At 55.0% G+C, this 17,764-nt stretch overlaps 1 protein-coding gene across 6 annotated transcripts in view; it reads left to right on the top strand.

The window, feature by feature from the left end:
* PC (pyruvate carboxylase) overlaps positions 1-17,764 on the top strand; it is a 100,962-nt gene that overhangs the window by 64,390 nt on the left and 18,808 nt on the right. For all 6 annotated transcript variants that reach the window (XM_060607354.3, XM_060607355.3, XM_060607356.3 and 3 more), the window contains 7 exons: positions 13,167-13,302; positions 13,452-13,636; positions 13,852-14,017; positions 14,130-14,275; positions 14,435-14,552; positions 14,827-14,978; positions 16,510-16,628. In XM_060607354.3, the coding sequence (XP_060463337.3) occupies positions 13,167-13,302; positions 13,452-13,636; positions 13,852-14,017; positions 14,130-14,275; positions 14,435-14,552; positions 14,827-14,978; positions 16,510-16,628 (1,022 nt within the window). The remainder of the gene's footprint in view (positions 1-13,166; positions 13,303-13,451; positions 13,637-13,851; positions 14,018-14,129; positions 14,276-14,434; positions 14,553-14,826; positions 14,979-16,509; positions 16,629-17,764) is intronic.

Below are 17,764 nucleotides of genomic sequence, written 5' to 3' on the forward strand. Positions count from 1 at the left end.
GCTCCATGTCTCTGATCTCTGGTACATTGTAACGTAAAGCATACTTATTATCGAAACTCCAAACATGTTTAACTTTTGCTGTTTTTCCTCTAAAGAAAGAATATTAAGACAGCATTTTGTAGGCACATGACAAAATACAGGTATAAAACTGTATGCTTCCCCATTTTCTGAGGACAGATGGTCATAACAGAAGTTCAAGAAGTGTCGTACAGTCAGGCTAACATTTTGCTCTTCCAAAAGTCACGTGACCCAAACCAACTCATTCAGAAAACTGCCTGAGTTCTTTTAAAACTCTCTCAGAGGGAAATGCCACTGCTTTGTCTGGTCTGTATCTTTGGCCGCTCTGACTGGCCAGGCGTTTTTCTTAAAGTTGAGTATCGCTCATCTGTGGTGCAGCTTGGACTCATTACTCTGGTTCTTGGAGCAGCTGCTGCTCACAGGGAGTTTGGGTGTGAACAGGGAGTCCTGCCGTCTGCAGAGTTGTCTTCCTGGGCTGCTACTCTTCCGGTTGTGCCTCCTGGAATGTGGTGTCCGGGCTTCTCAGCCTGGAGAGCCACAGTGCAAGAGCTAGTGGTCATTTCAGGCCTTGGCCGGGTCAGTGCATCAGGTTAGTGGGTGATACTGGGTCTCGACCACCTGCATATTGTAGCTGTCTGTGGCATGTTTCCACGGGGACTGTCCCAGCAAACGTAGGTGCTTCAGTCTCAGAGGAGGGAGGTGTTCCGTATCCACTTCAAGGCCAGTCTTTGACCTGTGCCACGGAACCCTTCCCTGAGCTTGCTCGTTTCTTACCGCCCACCCCACGTCCTCACTCTCTCCTCTTCCTAGAGCTTGCTAACTACTCTGTCCTGCAGGAAGGTAACTGCCACGTCTATAATAGAGAGTGGATTCGTATCTAATATATGTAAAGACTTATTGCAACTCAGAGGAAGACAAGCAGTCCAGCAGAAAAAGGGGCAAATGATATGAACAGGCAATCCATAAAAGAAAAAGCCTAAAAATATGTCAGCAATCTTGAGAAGATATCCAGCTTGCCTAATAATCAGGGAAATGGTTTTCTGCCCGTGAGGTTGACAAAAATACAAGTCTGACAGTAGAAGACTTGGTAGAGATGTGGGGAAATAGAAATTCTGTTGTGCTTCTGGCAGCTGCATGAATTATTGGGACAACTGCTATGGAGAGCTGTTTGGCAGTATCGATGTTTAGAAAGTGCCTGCAATCTGAGGCAGGAGTTCCAATTCTAGGTGTGGGCCCTGGAGAAATTCCTGCGTGTTTTATATATGGATTCAGGGTTATTCATCTGTAACATTTTAATGGACATTATTATGGCTTTTTTCAAACATACATCAAAATGGAGCAAATAGTACAGTGAATTTCGGGTACCAGCCCCTCAGTTTCAATAGTGATCCATTTGTCAATCTATACGTCACAGTTTTAATAGCTAAAATCTGGAGACCACCCCTGTGTCCCTCATTTGGGGATAAGCTGTGGTACATATACTATTATACAGCTGTTAAAATTAATCATTTAGATCTACTTGTACCAGTGTGGAAAGATTCCAAATAAGTTGGGTGAAAAAGGTGAGTTAAAAAATGACAGTGTATCATTTATGGAAAAATTAAAACACAAGTGTATGATCTGGGCACACATGTATCTAATCAGTGTAAAATCCACAAAGGGGAGCACCCCCCCGCCCCAGCACCTGACTGGTAGCCCCTAGGGATCAGGGGAGGAGGAAAGGGGTGGGGGGCTAGATTGGAAGAACCTCAAAAGAAATTGCAGCTGTTCATAGAGTGTGCTTTTCCTCTTACTAAATTTAACCGTAATTTTATCAAAAGAACACATGTGGACACTTGGGAAAGTCAAATTGTGTCATGAGGCCTCTAAAACCCCCCTAAGTCCCCTGTCCGACCTGCCCTCCCGGATTGTCTTTCCAGAGACAAACCCTCTGCTCCTAGCTGCTTACACCCTGTTTGCACAGAGCATTTGACTCCGTGTGCTGGGCTGGGCTTCTGCTGTGGAAGATCCAGCTGGCTTTTACCACCCACCCGGCCCCCCCATGTGTACCCATTTTCCCTGTCTCCATTCCCAGCATGGTTAGGCGACCATTTTTGTTAAAGTACATTTTTAGCTTTTACAGTATTAAAATCAAGTAAATATTCACATTGGTGAACCCAAATGTATACATGGTAACATTTTCTTGTGTGACTTCTCCATTTCCTGGAGTTACTATTTACCTTCTTTTTCATTCCTAAATTGTAAATTGCCATCTCCTCTCCATTCTTTCAGGGGCTAGAGGCAATGCAGCCTGGTTTTTTTGGTTACTTAACCCTCCCCTTTCCTGCCCTCTCTTGGAACTCCCCTCCCTCTGCTGATGTCCCAGGCGGTGGCTCTCTGGGCTCTGTCACCATCTTCCAGAGAACTCTCCTCCCCTCCTTCTATGCCGGCTCCCGGGTTCCTCATCTTGGTTTATTTACTTCCTTGTCTTGTTAGTGCCCCTCTCCCAGGAGCTTCCCCAGCACCAGGGCTCCTGGGCAGTGAACTTGCCTTGGCCAGGCGTGCCTTAAAAGGTCTTTATTTTGCCCTCACACTTGATTGGTAGTTTAATTGGGGAGCGTTCTAGGTTGGAGGATATCTTCCCTCAAAAGTAGCCTCAGGCTCAGTGTCACTGCTGAATCCCTTCTCCTCCTTTTCCAAAGTGTAGTAGCCTGAGGGATGGCCCCCAAAGATCTCCAGGTCCTCATCCCTAGAACCTGTAGGTGGCACCTTATAAGGAAAAGGGGTCTTTGCAGAGGCGATGAAGTGAAGGACCTTGACGTGAGGTGATCCCGGATTATGCAGGGACCCTGAATGCCATCACACGTGTCCTCAGGAGAGAGAGGCATGAGGCTACACTTGGCAGGGAAGACCAAGTGACCACAGAGGCCGAGACTGGAGGGATGTGGCCACAACAGAGGCAGCTGGCAGGGGCTGCGAGCTGGGGGCTGTGGGGTAGGACACCACCCCCCACGGCCAGGCCTCTGGGGGAGCACGGTCCTGCCAGCGCCTCGATTTGGGCCTGTGAAACTGATGCTGAACTTTTCTGGCCTCCCAAACAAAAAGGGAATACATCTTTGTTGCTTTAAGCCACCAAGGCTGCAGTGATTTGTGACGGTCTGGCCAGCAAACTCATGCGGGAAGCTGGTGGAGCCTTTCCGGTCCCTTTGCCAGCTGTGACTTGTGGTGTCGCTCTGGCACCTCAGAGTGCCCTTGCCACCGCCACCGAAATGCACGTCCCTGGCCCCGGGACTGCCATGTGCCGGTCTTCCTGTTATGCTTTCTGGGCGATGTCCTCGACTGTCTTCTCCTTCTTCTATTTATTATGGTTAAAAATGTCTGCAACTCTATTTTTAATTTCCTAGAGCTCTTCCTCGTTGCCTTTAAAATAGCTGCCGCCTCTCAATGCGATAGCTTCTCTTACTTCTCAGAGATTAATTATAGTTTTTTTTCCTAACTATCTGCTCTCCATATTACCAGAGTTCCCTGTTTTTTATTCCCCATTTGTCTTGGTGAATTTGGGGCGATCCCCTCAAATAGCTGGGGATCTTGGCTGTCCATTCATGCTGAAGACTGAGTTGGATGTGGGTTGGAAAACCTGAGCACGGCGGGGCTCGAGGGCCACCGGCCTTGGAGGGGAGACTGAGGCAGCCGCTTCCCCGGTGCCCACTAAGTGCTGGTTGCTGCAGCCCCACCCTGGGCTGCCGGTTTCCTAGAGAGGGGTCCTCGCTGCCTGCTGCCTCATCAGCCTGGAAGCCACTTTGTGGAAGGGGAGGGGTTTGCAGCATCCCTGTGCTGCCTGGCCTCCCTTCCCCAGTTCCCTGGGCTCTGTCTGCCTCCCTGCCCCCAGGTGAAGCCTCTGCAGGGCCTGGTGGCCAGAGCATCTGGCTTGCCTGGGCCTCACTTCCTGGGGCTCCACACCCGTGTCCTAGGGGCGCAGGGAACCATCATGGGCGGGGAGGTTGGGAAAACTCAGGACTTGACCATAGGGGACTCGGGACCGCATGGCCCTCACAGGGGCCACGAGTGTTGCTCTTCTCACCGGTCTTTACCTACAGCCGCTTCTGTTCTTTAACTTGGCATCACCACCGTTCATCCCGCTTTTAAAACAGGAGCCAAGAGTCCTCCTTACCTGCAGCTGCCACCCCTCATCTGAAAGGTGCTGGCCGTCCGATGGCGCCACGTTTCTTAGTTCGGTTCTCACGATCTCTTGCCCACATTAGAACATCTTCCTCGTTGTTTGCTACCTTCTAGCCTTGCCTCCTCAGATCCAGCAAGTCTCTTTCCCTTGCCTGGTTTCTTTGGTGGCACCTCCTGACCTTGGAGATATAGTCCACGCCCCTGACCTGGCGTCAGAGTCCACGTGTCTGCCCTTGGTCTCCCCTGAGCACCTTCACCCTGGCCTCTGGCCTCAGCGGACATCCACTAGGCTGGCTGCTCCTTTGCCTTGGCTCCAGCTGCCCCACACCTGAACCACCTCCCCCTCCTCCTCATCCTTGAAGACTTGGCCCGGTGTCCCTCCGGAGGTCTTCCTGCTCACTGGTCGTGCTGGCACTGCTCACTGCTCGTGTTTGCTGCCTCCCACTCGGCCCTCCCTGGTGGGGGCGCTGATCACGATCCCGAACAGCTCCAAGCTCTCAGGGCCCTGCTGCGGCCTCTGTTAGGATGAGCAGGTGAGAGAAGGGGACATCTTTAACAACCGGTGCTCCCCGCTCCTTGGTTTTAGGGTCTCTGTAGGTTCTGGTCATTAGTGGGGAACCTGGGTCTGTTAGTTTCCGAGGGCTGTCATAGCAAAGTCCCCAAACATATAACAAAGATTTATTATTTCACGGCTTTGGAGGCCAGAAGTCCAAAATCAACGTCGGCAGGGCCTTGTTTTCTCTGAAAGCTGTAGGGGAGGATCTTTCCTTTATCTTCCAGCTTCTGGTACTTTCCAGCAATCCTTATAGATGCATCTTTCTGGACACATGGCCGTCTTCTCCCTGTGTGTCTTCACATGATCTTCCTCCTGTGTCTTTCTCTGTGTCCAAATTTCCCCTTTTTATGAGGACACCAAGCATATTGCCTTTAGGGCTCACCCTGGGGACCTCATTTTGACTAATTACCTCTGTAAAGACCCTGTTTCCAACTAAGGTCACATTCTGAGGTGCTGTGGGTTGGGACTTGCATAGATCTCCTTGGAGGACTCAGTTCAGTCCATACAGTGGCATCTACTTCCTGCCATCTTGGGATTAGGGTGAACTGGGTAAGCACATGGGGGAGGAGGTCCTGCGTGACTCTCCAGCCGGAGTGCTGTGCTGTGAAGGAGTCAGGGACCTTCCTGGACTGCCTGCATGCCTGCTCTGTTCTGGTGTCCCATCTCCCTGAAAAGCCACTATCCAGCCACTGTCCAGAATGGAGGCTTTAGTGCCGGTCGCCTTGCGCGGTCCTCCTGGTTCCCACCTTTTTCTGACCTTGCCCTTTTAACTAAACATCCTTGTCAACACTTTGGGCTCTAATCTGTGGTAAGGGGCACTTGTATGTCCCGCTGACTTGTGTGTGCTGATCCTAGGGGGGACCAGGCCGTATTAATCTTTGTCTCAGCATTCCAAAATGTTTCTGGAAACTCTTGTGACCTATTCATTCGTTCGTTTGTTCATTCATTCCCGAGACATTTAATCTCGGTGTCCGGCACAGTATGGAGTGCTAGGGAAACAGTGAAGGACAAAATAGACAGAGGATCCTGTCCCCAAGGTCCTTAGAATGTCTTGTGGGATGGGTGAACGAATCATTACAACATTAACTGCTCCTTTCTGAGGACAGATGTGACCTCACCCACATCCTCCACAGACAGGACAGTAGGGTGTGGCAAGAACAATGACAGATCTTTCCCAGGGTGGGTATTGAGCTCGCCAAGGAGGTTGGGTGTCCAGGAATGCCTTTCTGAGTGAGTCTAAAGGATGTGGAGAAATCAGGGCAAGTGGCCTTCTGACGTTCTGGTACCTGGGCAAGCAGGTCGGCCGTAGCTCTCCTTTTGCACCAGGGGGCAGTGTTCAACCTGCAAGTGTCCCTGCCCTTGACCGAGGCTGGGACAGGGCAGCCACTGTATCGCCAGTTTGCCCCCTCCTCATCCCTGTCCTTCCCTGCTGCTGCCCTGCAGGCCCAGACCCCTTGCTCACCTCCTTTCTCTGAGCCTCCCTCCCCCTGCCCACAAATCCCAGCAGCCCACACAGTGCCATTTGTCCCAGTGTGGCTGTTTCACCTTCTCCCCTCTGCCTGCTGCCTTAAATCAGGGGCTGTGGGGGTTTTGTGGAGCCTTGTCGGCTGGTTCTGAACCACAGTGGCCTCTCAGGGTAGGAGCCGGCTGTGTGGCCCCAGGCCACGTGCTGTTTTTACTCCTGTCTCTGTCTTTGGTATTCTCGCTTTCCTTTTTTCTTCATCTGTCACCTTCACTGTCTTCCTGTCCTCCCTTCCGCTCCCCCTACCCAGATGTCTCAGCCTTAGTCAAGCCTCTCTCGGGAGCTTCAATACCAGCTGCTGCTGCCTGCAAAGTCCAACGGAGTCCTTTCCTTTCATCTGTCTCTGTTGGCCGCCAGCCCTGGGGCCCCGTTGGACACGTTGAGGACAGTGCAGAGCTGCTTGGAGAGAAAACTCCCCAAGAGCAGCCCCACCCATCAGAGGCTCGCTTCTGCTACGGCTGGAGTCCACTGCCAAGAACTCCGTCCTTCTGGTTTTGACCTGCTTTTGCTGGCACTGCTGAGGCCAACTGGGGGCCGGGGAAGGAGCACGATAATGGTACTGGTGCTGGGAGGGTCGGGAGAGTAGATGGATAGGAATCTTGTTAGTTACTTTGGAGATTCCTGAGGCCTATTTCTGGGCCGCTGTCCTTTCTCCTCACTCCCTCTGGCTGCCCTCCTACACACCTCTGACCTGGATTTGCTAAGGTGCTTGGGAACTGGGGGTGGGCAGTCCAGACTGTGGGCTTCTAAGACTGCCATCAACCAGGTACTCCCAAAGCAGGGCCATGGCTTTCCCTTCCGAATGTGCCTCCCTTTCCAACTGCCCACAGCTGTCCTCTGAGGCTGCAGGAGGTGCTGTGTAAAGAACAGGGATATTTAGGGTGGACGCAGTACAGATCCTTGAAGGAACGTTCCGGGGCCTGACACTTGGGCCGCAGCAGGCTCCTCTGGCCGGGAGCGCACACACCCTGAGCACAGTGGTCATATTGTCTGGACCAAAATTTGGATGATGATAGCTCGACACCAGAATTTTGTGCTGCTCAGGGTTGCAAGAGGCAGCTTGGGAGATGTAGTTTTGGTCGGAAGTCGTGGGACTTCAGATGTCTAGGGACATTTTGATGATTTATTGGAGTAAGTGAAGCTGTCCTAGCTTATCGGGGACACATGATTGCTGGCGCTGTTAGCCTGCCCTGGGGGGGGGGGGGGGGAGAAGTGCAGAGCCACTGGCTGCCCTGCAGGAAGTTCAGGCCAGTGACACAGTTTTTATCAGGAGTCGGTGTTTTGGTTTTTGGTTTCCAAGTGCCTGTCACACTGTGCCTCTGATAAAGGCCACAGCTTACTTCGCTGGTTGGTCATGACACTATGTGCCCTGAGAGATCAGAGCTCCTGCTCTGGAGGGCAGCCTGCTGGGTGACCTGGGCTGTTACTTAATCCCACCTGCCTGCTTCCTTATCTGTACAAGGGAGCGATAAGGAGCCTATTACGTGAGTTAGCACTTGCGGAGCATCCCACGTGGAGCCCAGCACCTGGTAAAGGCTAGAGGCTCTGCCGGGTTTGCTGGTCACCGTGTGTCCCCACCTGCCTGCACCGGCCTGGCACGTAGGTGGAGCGTGGTGAGTGCTGGGTGTCGTAGAAGCCAAGTGGGCAGGTCATTGAGATTGGGCAGTAGGTCTCCAGACCTTCCCCCTACCTCCTTCCACAGGTTCTTTAGGCACCTTCCTGACTTGGTTGTTACCACTACCTTCTGGAAGGGGAACGCTGAGCGTATTGATCAGTGTTGGAGGAGAAATTGAAGCTCGGGGAGAAGTAGAAACCGTGGAGTCCTGCTGAGAGGCAGCGGGGAGAAAGCAGGTGTCCAGCCACCCCTTGCTTCGCAGCGCCTCACGCTTGCCTGCAAGGCGTTGTTTACACGTCCCAAGTGAGAGTCAAAGCCGTCTTATTCCCCATCTCTAATGCACAACCCGAGGCCAAGGAAAGAGATCTGTCAGCTGGCATTTGCAAAAAATAGCAAACAGCCCTCTCTGGGACTGTCAGCTCTCTGGAGAGGAAACCGGGATGAGATCTTCGGGGATGGTTGCTTTTCTCCTACCCACCGTTTCTGTCCCCATCGCTGAGGTCAGAGAAGACTTTTGCCCTGAGCATCACCAGCCCGGAGCAAGGCCCGCTGTGCTCTGGCAGCATCTGAGCGGCCTGTCCTCCTGAGGAGACCCGCCCAGCGAGGCTGTCCTGTCCGGGCGAGCGCCTCCCTTGCTGAAGGGTTCCAGTTGTGTCAGGGAGGGTCTGCTGATGCGACACCCCGAGGGCTTTCCAAGATGCTGAGTTTGGTTAACAAGGCCTTTGGAATCGGAGATTCTCAAACTGTCTATGACCTTGAGGATTTCTTGGTTATCACCCACCAACCAAAAACCTGTGGTGGGAGCCTGGCTCCAGCCCCACCCCACTCACCCGTGACCAGCACTTCTGCACCTTTGCCTGTTCTCTGCCAGGTGTGAGGATGACAAGGAGGCCACCTGGAACAGTGCCTGAGGGAAGGCCTGCGCTCTGGAGGCTGTTTGGGGGAGAGTGCCACTGTGAGGAGCTGGCGCTCAGGTCACACTCTGCGATGCCAGGGTTTATCTCTGGGCAAGGGGCCCCGTGTCATGCCAGAGGCAGCCCCTGTGGGAGGGCTGCGGGAAGGGAGTTTGGTGCTCCGTGGCCTTCCCACTGCCCTCCGCTCCCGCCCCAGGGGCTCTGCTTCTACTGGTGGGTCTCGCCGGGTGCATCCAGCAGCACAGCTTCCGGCCTCCACTTCCCCCACCCCCAAGCACTGCACAGGGGCCTCTCCTCCCTCCAGGGGTGGGAGATGGGGTGAGATTCAGGGAGGAGTGGGAGTCTGCCCACTCAGCCCCTCCCTTTGGCCCATCCCAGAACCCTCAAACTCAACATACCCAGAGAGGACTCATCACACACATGACCCACGAATGTCCCGCTTCCCAGAAGAGAGGGCTCTGCCAGGCAGCCGACCTCTGCCCTGCAGTTTCCCCCAGCTATAGTTGATTCTGGAAAGGCCTCAGGAAGCACCTGGCAGCTGACCCTGCACTCCCCTACCCCCAGGGGTCAAGTCTGGGAGGAGAGTGGAATTTGACTAGGGGAAAGGCTGGGTGCTGAGTTAGCCGAGTTCTAAGAAGGGTGGAGATGTTCTGGGAATGAGGTAACTTTTTTTTTTTTTTAATTTTTTTAAGTTTATTTATTTTGAGAGAGAGCACGTGCACAAATGAGGGAGGGGCAGAGAGAGAGGATCTCAAACAGGCCCCTGGCTGCCAGCACAGAGCCCGATGTGGGGCTTGAACTCACGAAACCGCGAGATCATGACCTGAGCTGAAACCAAGAGTCGGATGCTTAACCAACTAAGCCACCCAGGCGCCCCATGGAGTGACATTTTTTTATTCATCCCCGTGTCCTCCTGTCCCAAGCCTAGCATTAGGGGTGGTGGGGGGTGTCGGGGTCACATGTGACTCAGCTGTGAATGGAGCTGCACAGCTGTGTCTAGGCTCTGAGGGGAGCATGACTGGTGCCTTCTGTCCGGACTGGCCTCTCCGGACCCTGCCCCGGCTGCTCACCGATGTTTCTGTGCCTTTAACCTCCAGTGGCAGCAGGTCCTAATCACTCACGGCTGTCCGCTGTCCCCCTGCTGGCTCGTGTCCTGCCTCAGATCATCTGCCTTGCAATCTTTCCTGGCCCCAGGGGGTCAAGGGAGCGAGCTTGAGGCTGTGAATCACCTACTGCCTGCATGACCCAACCTCCCTGCCTCCCTTTGCCTTGGGCCCCACAGCCACCGTGGGCGTCCCTTGCCCTGCTTTCAGTCTTGGCCACCACCTAGGCTTCCAGCACCCTGGTGCCTGAGCACTGTGTATGCCAGGGCCAGTGACCTCAGGCGGAGCAGCCACTGGCCCGTGGCCTCCCTGGGCAGAAGCAGCTGTGGGCCCCTGGCTGGTGCAGAGTGAGTGCTGTGGGGAGGGCCCACTGCGACCCCCTGAGTGCGGGTCTAACTGCGCATGGGCCAGGTGCCCTGGGGCGGTGGGCCTGGTGCTGTGGAGGGGGCTCAGGAGCGTGGGTTGTGTGGGGCTGCATGGAGACGGTTCCTTCTTGTCCCCGTGCTCTTGTGGGAAGAAAGGATGGTGGGAAGATGGTGATCGTGGCCCAGCATTTACCGCCGGACTCAGCGATCCCCAGGACGACCTGTCGAGGTTGGGAGTGGGGGTGCCCGGTTTCAGAGATGATGAAATGAGGCCTTGATTGTCCAGATCTCACGGCTTGTGGGGACCCTACGGGGGGGGGCAGTCCCAGGCCTGTGGACTCCAGGCTTGAACACTGGGCCGCCAGCAGCTAGACGGGGCTGCTCTCTACTCCTCTTTCTCCCTTGCTCTGGCTTTGGCAAGAAGGCCCTGACCTTTCCTCTCTGTGAGCTTCTGCCTGGCTCTCTCCTGCACCCCAGGGCCTGATCTGCTTGGACATGGCTTCAGGGGCATCTGGAGGCTCCCACCTAGATCCCGGCTCTGCATATGTTAACGTAGAACTGCCAGGGAAGGCCTGGCTGCAGCATCTGTGAGGATCCAACATGAGAATGTGTGTGCAATGGCCACCGAGGCCTGGGGGTTTTTCAGGCTCCCTGTGTCGTCACTGTGAGCTGGGAGGCGCTGGCACCCACTGTCCACCTAGCCTCCAGGGATCCCTTTCTGTCTCTGGAAAAGGGAGAGGGCAGTGTGAGGGGGCATTTAACACGAGGCAGTGGGTAAGTTCCTACATGGTAGGAGCAAACCCACCCAGGTGGGAGAAAAGATTGGGCCTCCCTGGAAACTTCTGGAGGTTTGTGACTGTTGGGGCCAGTGTCACCTGCTGTGAGGCTGCTCACCTGTAGACAGGTGAGGAAGACCCATAGCCGGTTCTTCCGGGCAATAGGTGCGGAAGGTGAGGTGGCCCCACTGTGCTGTGGGGAGAGGGCCCAGCCTCGTTCACTGGCAGCTTGTCTCACAGGACATAGCGGAGTTCTCTGTCTCCCTCGGGGAGACGGTTCAGGTGCTCTGCTTAGCTTTTTTTCTGCAAAGATCTTCTCTCTCTCTCTCCTGTATGTCTTCATTGCGCCTCTAATTGTAAATAATACATCTCTGGTGGAGAAAGTATAGACTGGAGAAACACAAGGAAGGAAAAAACCCAACACTGAGCCAATTCTAGAACATAGGAGTGAGTGATGTGCTGACAGAGCTCCTTCCAGTTGATTTCCTTGCCTAAAAAAAAAAAAGCTTCATGAAATCATATTTTTACCTTTCAAATTTCTGTAGCATCACATTCTAGCATAAGCATTTCCTATGTCACCAGAGCTGTGCACTCATTTTTTTTTTAATGTTTATTTTTGAGAGAGAGAGAGAGAGAGAGCGCGTGCACGTAAGTAGAGGAAGGGTGGAGAGAGAGGGAGACACAGAATCTGAAGCAGGCTCCAGACTCTGAGCTGTCAGGCCAGAGCCCGATGCGGGGCCCGAACTCACGAACCATGAGATCATGACCTGAGACGAAGTCAGACGCTTAGCCCACTGAGCCACTCAGGTGCCCTGAAACACTCATTTTTAATGGCTACATAATGTCTGTTTGTATAGATGTCTTCCTGTTGGATCCATAAGTGGTTTCTAATTATTTGCTACTGTAAATAATACTGTTTTGAGCATCCTTCTGCACCCATCTTGGTTCCCATTTTAGAATATTTCCTTGGGTTGGATTCCTAGAATGGTAACGACTGGGCCAAGGGGTGTAAATATTTCAAAGGCTCCTGGTAGGGTTTCCAGGGAGCTTTCCAGAGAAACTGCCCTGATCTCCAGACCTCACCTGCAGATCTGTCTCCCATAGGCCTTACCAGTGCTGAACCTGATTATTGCACAACACTGTTGCTACTCTAATAGGCAAAGTGCCACCTCACTATTCTCTTCTGTCTGTGTTTTCTCCTGAGGTGAAACTGCTAAGGGTTTATTAACCGCTTCTGTTTACTGCTCTGTTGCCACACTTGTCCTAAAGGAGCGTTTTGCCTCTTCTCGGCTTGACCCCGTGTGGTGGTTTGGGCTCTTTCTACGGGGCCTTGTCCCAGCTGCAGATCCGCATGTGGCCGTGAGCAGAGCAGGCATTCGGTGCCCAGGACGAGGCGAGATTTGTACCTCAGGCCTGCTCTCTGGCGTGTATGTTGTCGATGGCCAAGGCGGTGGGTTCGTGAAGCTCTGCCGGGAAAGAGCTTCCCTCCCGGGGGGGGGGGGGGGTTATCTGAGGCAGATCTCAGAGGATCGGGCTGCTGGTGGATCTGTGAGGGGGAGATAGCACGGTAATAGCTGAAGATCGCTGCACTTTAAGTGGCCTCTAGAAGAGGAGGTTTCTGCCACCATTTGAAGAAGTCTGCACTTCTGAAGTCTGAGTGGAGGCTTGGATGGCTTCCTGAGACAGCACTGGTGCAGGGGGGCTCCTTGGGAGATCTGTCGTCACCCTCATTGCCTGGCCAGGCGGAACCCTGAGGGAGGGACACGGGGGTCAGCGTAGTGTGGGAGGTTCTCAAACCCGGGCTGCCGGGCCCCGCAGAGGGCACCGAAGGGGACTCTGACGATATGCACAGCGAGGGAACGCAGGGCCTCTGGTTCACTGCCAGGATTGCTTTGAGAGCTTGTAGTGTTATGAAAGTTGTCAGGGCACTAGGGTGGGCTGGGTTCTGTTTGGGCTTGACTTCGCGCCCTGCCCTACAGCCAGTCAGCCCCCCAGGGAGTGTTGGGCTTGGCCGGGAACTGAGGAGGGAGAGGGTGCTGGCTTTTGTGTGGGGCCGCCGCAGGGCTGGGATGGGACGCTTACTCTTCCTAGGGAGACCCTCTGTGCTGAGGCTGCTCCATCCCGGCTCTTGACTTCCAGATGCTGAAGTTCCGAACCATCCGTGGGGGCCTGAGGCTCCTGGGGATCCGCCGAGCCTCCACTGCCCCTGCTGCCTCCCCACACGTCCGGCGCCTGGAGTACAAGCCCATCAAGAAGGTCATGGTGGCCAACAGAGGTGAGTGCCCTTGGGCCCAGTGAGAGGAGCCCAGCACAGCCTTAGCGTCCCTCTTCTGCCCTTGCCCTGTACACCAGCTCCCCGCCTGCCTCTGCTTCTGTAAGGACCCAGGAATCTAACGTCTTGGCCTGTTGCCCCTTTCCTCCAAGGTGAGATCGCCATCCGCGTGTTCCGGGCCTGCACGGAGCTGGGCATCCGCACCGTGGCTGTCTACTCAGAGCAGGACACAGGCCAGATGCACCGGCAGAAAGCAGATGAAGCCTACCTCATCGGCCGCGGCCTCGCCCCGGTGCAGGCCTATCTGCACATCCCAGACATCATCAAGGTGGCCAAGGTAAGCCGGGCTGGGCCTGGACCCCGTGCCTTCCCCACACTGGGCCCGGGCCCCAAGCCAGCCCACAGTAAGTGCTGTGAACGGGTGAATGGGTGAATGAACGAGTGAATGGAACGAGTGAGGCGGGGGCAGGTATGGGAGCCACAGGGTTTGGTCCGGGCTTGTGTGAAGGAATCTGAGAGATGCCTCATTCCTCTGATCCCTCCTGCCCCCAGGAAAACAATGTGGACGCGGTGCACCCTGGCTACGGGTTCCTGTCAGAGCGCGCGGACTTCGCCCAGGCCTGCCAGGATGCCGGGGTTCGGTTCATTGGGCCGAGCCCTGAGGTCGTCCGCAAGATGGGAGATAAGGTGGAGGCCCGGGCCATCGCTATCAGTGCAGGTGCATATGGCGGATGAGCCACTGGGGGCCGTACGGCTCCTCAAGAGGGGCTGTCCGAGGAGGGGGCTGGCGGGTTTGGGCAGGGAGGACCCGCATGCCTGTCTTCCAACAGGTGTTCCCGTGGTCCCTGGCACAGACGCCCCCATCACCTCCCTGCACGAGGCCCATGAGTTCTCCAACACCTACGGCTTCCCCATTATCTTCAAGGCCGCCTATGGGGGCGGGGGACGTGGCATGAGGGTCGTGCACAGCTATGAGGTGAGCAGAAGCCCAGGGCCGGGAGCAGAGCAGGGAGCTCCGCCAGGCCGTGAGGCCACCCATAGAGCAGACCCTGGGGTTCTGAGAAGGGGGTGGTCCTGCAGAAGGTGAGACAGGGCTTCAGGGCCCCATGTCTGCTCGCCTTGCCTGCCCTCTTAGGAGCTGGAGGAAAACTACAACCGGGCCTACTCGGAGGCTCTGGCTGCCTTTGGGAATGGCGCACTGTTTGTGGAGAAGTTCATCGAGAAGCCACGCCACATCGAGGTGCAGATCCTGGGTGAGTGGGGGCATTTGTGGGGCCACAGCACAAGGCAGGAGTGGAGCAGGCCTGAGCTTTCTGGGCTCACGACGGCTGGCCTCCAGGAGCTGTCCCTCCGGAAGACCCTTCCCCAGGAAGGGCTCAGGCCTTGGCCGTGGCGGTTTCCTTCCCGGCTGCCCCCTACCGCTGGGAGCAAGCGTTGATTGGCCGCGGTAGTTGTGTGGGGGCTGGGGGTGTTCACGAAGTGTTTTGGTCCCTGGAGAGGCTGAGGCCGGTTTACCTTTCACCGCAGGAGACCAGTACGGGAACATTTTGCACCTGTACGAGCGAGACTGTTCCATCCAGCGGCGGCACCAGAAAGTGGTTGAGATTGCTCCTGCTGCCCACCTGGACCCCCAGCTTCGGACCCGACTCACCAGTGACTCTGTCAAACTTGCTAAGCAGGTGAAAGGCGGGGGCCTTCAGGAACAGTCTCCCACGTGGAGACAAGGAGCCTGTTCCTATAGGCTCCCTCTGAGCTGCTGCTGGCTTAGGCCTCATGGCCAGTGGTCGCTGTCCAGATGTGGACAGTCTGCCAGGGAGCTAGGAGGTCCAGAGTGACTGGCTCTGGGAGGGAGGGGGGAGGACCATCTTGGAGGAGAAAGGGCTGACGTAGCATCCTCGGGGTCCTCCCTGTGTGAGAGCAGAGGTGTCAGGCCCGGGCCCAGAGGCCAAGCCTAGAGTCCAGAAAGGCTGAGAAGAAGGAGGAAAAGAGGCCACTGGCCACACCCTCTGCACAAATCGAGCTTCTGCGTGGCACCAACTAACCCCTGGAACAAAAGGCATGAGATCCAGTGGTTTCTGTTAGGATTAAGAAGCATTATTAAGGCATTTCTTCCATTCATTCTTGACCATCCCCTGCATCACATTTGTTGCCACCCATGGAATTCTCAGATCCTCCTTCTGCTAATCTTTGCTCTACGGGGTCATGGAGGCGGCTCCCCCAGCAGTGACCTGCCCCGCTAGGCCTGCCCGGGAGAGCACCCACCCGGGCCAGGCCTTAGCAGGGGTCCTGCTGTCTGTTGTTCTGCCCCCTCCCGCCCCCAGAGTCCAGGCATCCCGCCCCCACTTCCGCCTCCCCTTCCCAGGGCCAAGTGGGAGCATCTTCTCACACCTGCCTTCCCCAGCACCCCGGCGGGCCTTGGTCCTGCTTTCCCTCTCAGAGTAGTGCTCCCTCAGACCTCTCAGGAGGCAGATGATTCCAGAGCCTTCCCCAGCTGAAAGACAGGGTTGGTGCTCTACAGAGAGGCTTCAGCCACAGTTAATATGAGGCATTGATTAGGATCTAATTTAGAGCTGTCATTTGGGTTACTTCGTATGAGGAGTAATCTTACCTGGAGTTGGGTCTAATTTATCGGCTCAGGCCATGTATCATGGTATAATAGGTTTGAGGGAACTGACTGAAGTCTACTATGGGGTTCTGGGAGGACCAGAGAGAGACCGGTTGAATGAGGGTTGAATTTTGCATTAGAATCTTCACTGTTGGTTGTCTCGGGTGGCATCTCTTTGGGTTGTGGCCAGAGGTGGGGACGAGTAGAGCAGAGGGGAACTTTCTGAAAACCCTTTAAGAACGAGAAGGCCCTGCACAGGCCGGGCTACGCGTGGCGGGGCCTGTCCGCCGGGGAGAGGGCACTGATTGATTCTGGATCCGGTGGTGCCTCTGATGTCTCGCCCAGACAAGCCGGCCGAAGCTGGCAGAGGCTCGGCGGAGCCCTGGGGAGACATCCGGGCAGGGGTCCGGGCCCTGGGTTGGCGGTGCTCACCCAGGGTTTGGGGGGGGGGGGGAGGGGCGGCAGGGCTGGTGGGCTGCCCGCCGTCTCTTGGGGCGGGGTCCGCCTCAGTCTGCTCTTTCGGAACCAGCCCGGTGGCTCCGTCTGAGCCGGGGTGGCCGGCAGGCCCCCGTCGGTCGGGCCCTGCTGACGCGGCCACTCCACAGGTGGGCTACGAGAATGCGGGCACCGTGGAGTTCCTGGTGGACAAGCACGGCAAACACTACTTCATCGAGGTCAACTCCCGCCTGCAGGTGGAGCACACCGTCACCGAGGAGATCACTGAGTGAGTGGGGCAGGGGGGAGTGGGGCCGCGGCCCCTGGGTTTCCTACAAAATCCACAGCAGGCGGCTGCTGGGGAGCTCAGCTCACTGTCCACTGTGGTAGAGAGCAGCTGGCGATCTAGGCACTTACTCTTTGCAAAAAATATTACTAGCGAGCACTGTATGCTGGGGCGCCGGCGGGGGCTCAGCCGGTTAAGCGTTCGACTTCGGCTCCGGTCATGATCTCACAGTGTGGGAGTTCGAGCCCTGCACTGGGCCCTTTGCTGTCGGCTCAGAGCCCGCTTTGGATCCTCTGTCTCCCTCTCTCTCTGCCCCTCCTCCACTCGCTCTCTCAAAAATAAATAAACATTAAGGAAAAAAAAAAGTACTACATGCTTATCGTAAGAATTGAGGAGCAAATAAAAAAAATATGGAAAACTACCCCCCCCCGCCTCCCCAGAACTGGGATGTGAGGAGGCTCAGGCCACGGGTGGGCTGGAGGAAGCTCTGGGTTTCAGGTGAAGAGCTGGGGACTCAGGTCAAGCAAGTGGCCGGCCCAGCATGGCATCACCTGTGCCCACGCTACATCTCGTGGTTTTGTTCCATCTGTATGTATTTTAGTATATAAATAGTTAGACACAACTGAGATGCTTTGGGCAGAATTTCTATTCTACTTTTATTTTTATTTAAAAAAATTTTTTTTAAGTTTATTTATTTATTTTGAGAGACAGAGAATGTGTGATCAGGAGAGGGGCAGAGAGAGGGAGAAAGAGAGACCCAAGCAGGCTCTGCACTATCAGTGCAGAGCCCGACGTGGGGCTCGATCCCACAAACCGTGAGATCATGACCCGAGCCAAAATCAAGAGTCGGACGGATGCTCAACCGACTGAGTCCCCCAGGCCCCCCTCTTCTACTTTTAATATTGTTGAAAGCACTCTCCAGGTCAGTATTCTTTGTAATACTTTAGATATGTGTGTATCATAACTTATATACATAGCCCTCTGTTACTAGATGTCATCTCTGGGTTTTGTGGCTTATAAGGGTAGTCAGTTAATGTTCTTTGCACCTGAGTCTTTCCCTTCCCCTGTGAAGAGGTCTGGGGATAAACATTTTCAGTGTGGTTACCTGAGCAAAGCCTAATCAGCCTTCCAGATTGCTT

The sequence above is a fragment of the Panthera onca genome, chromosome D1 (assembly GCF_046562875.1).
Source record: "Panthera onca isolate mPanOnc1 chromosome D1, mPanOnc1 haplotype 2, whole genome shotgun sequence".
NCBI lineage: Eukaryota > Metazoa > Chordata > Mammalia > Carnivora > Felidae > Panthera > Panthera onca.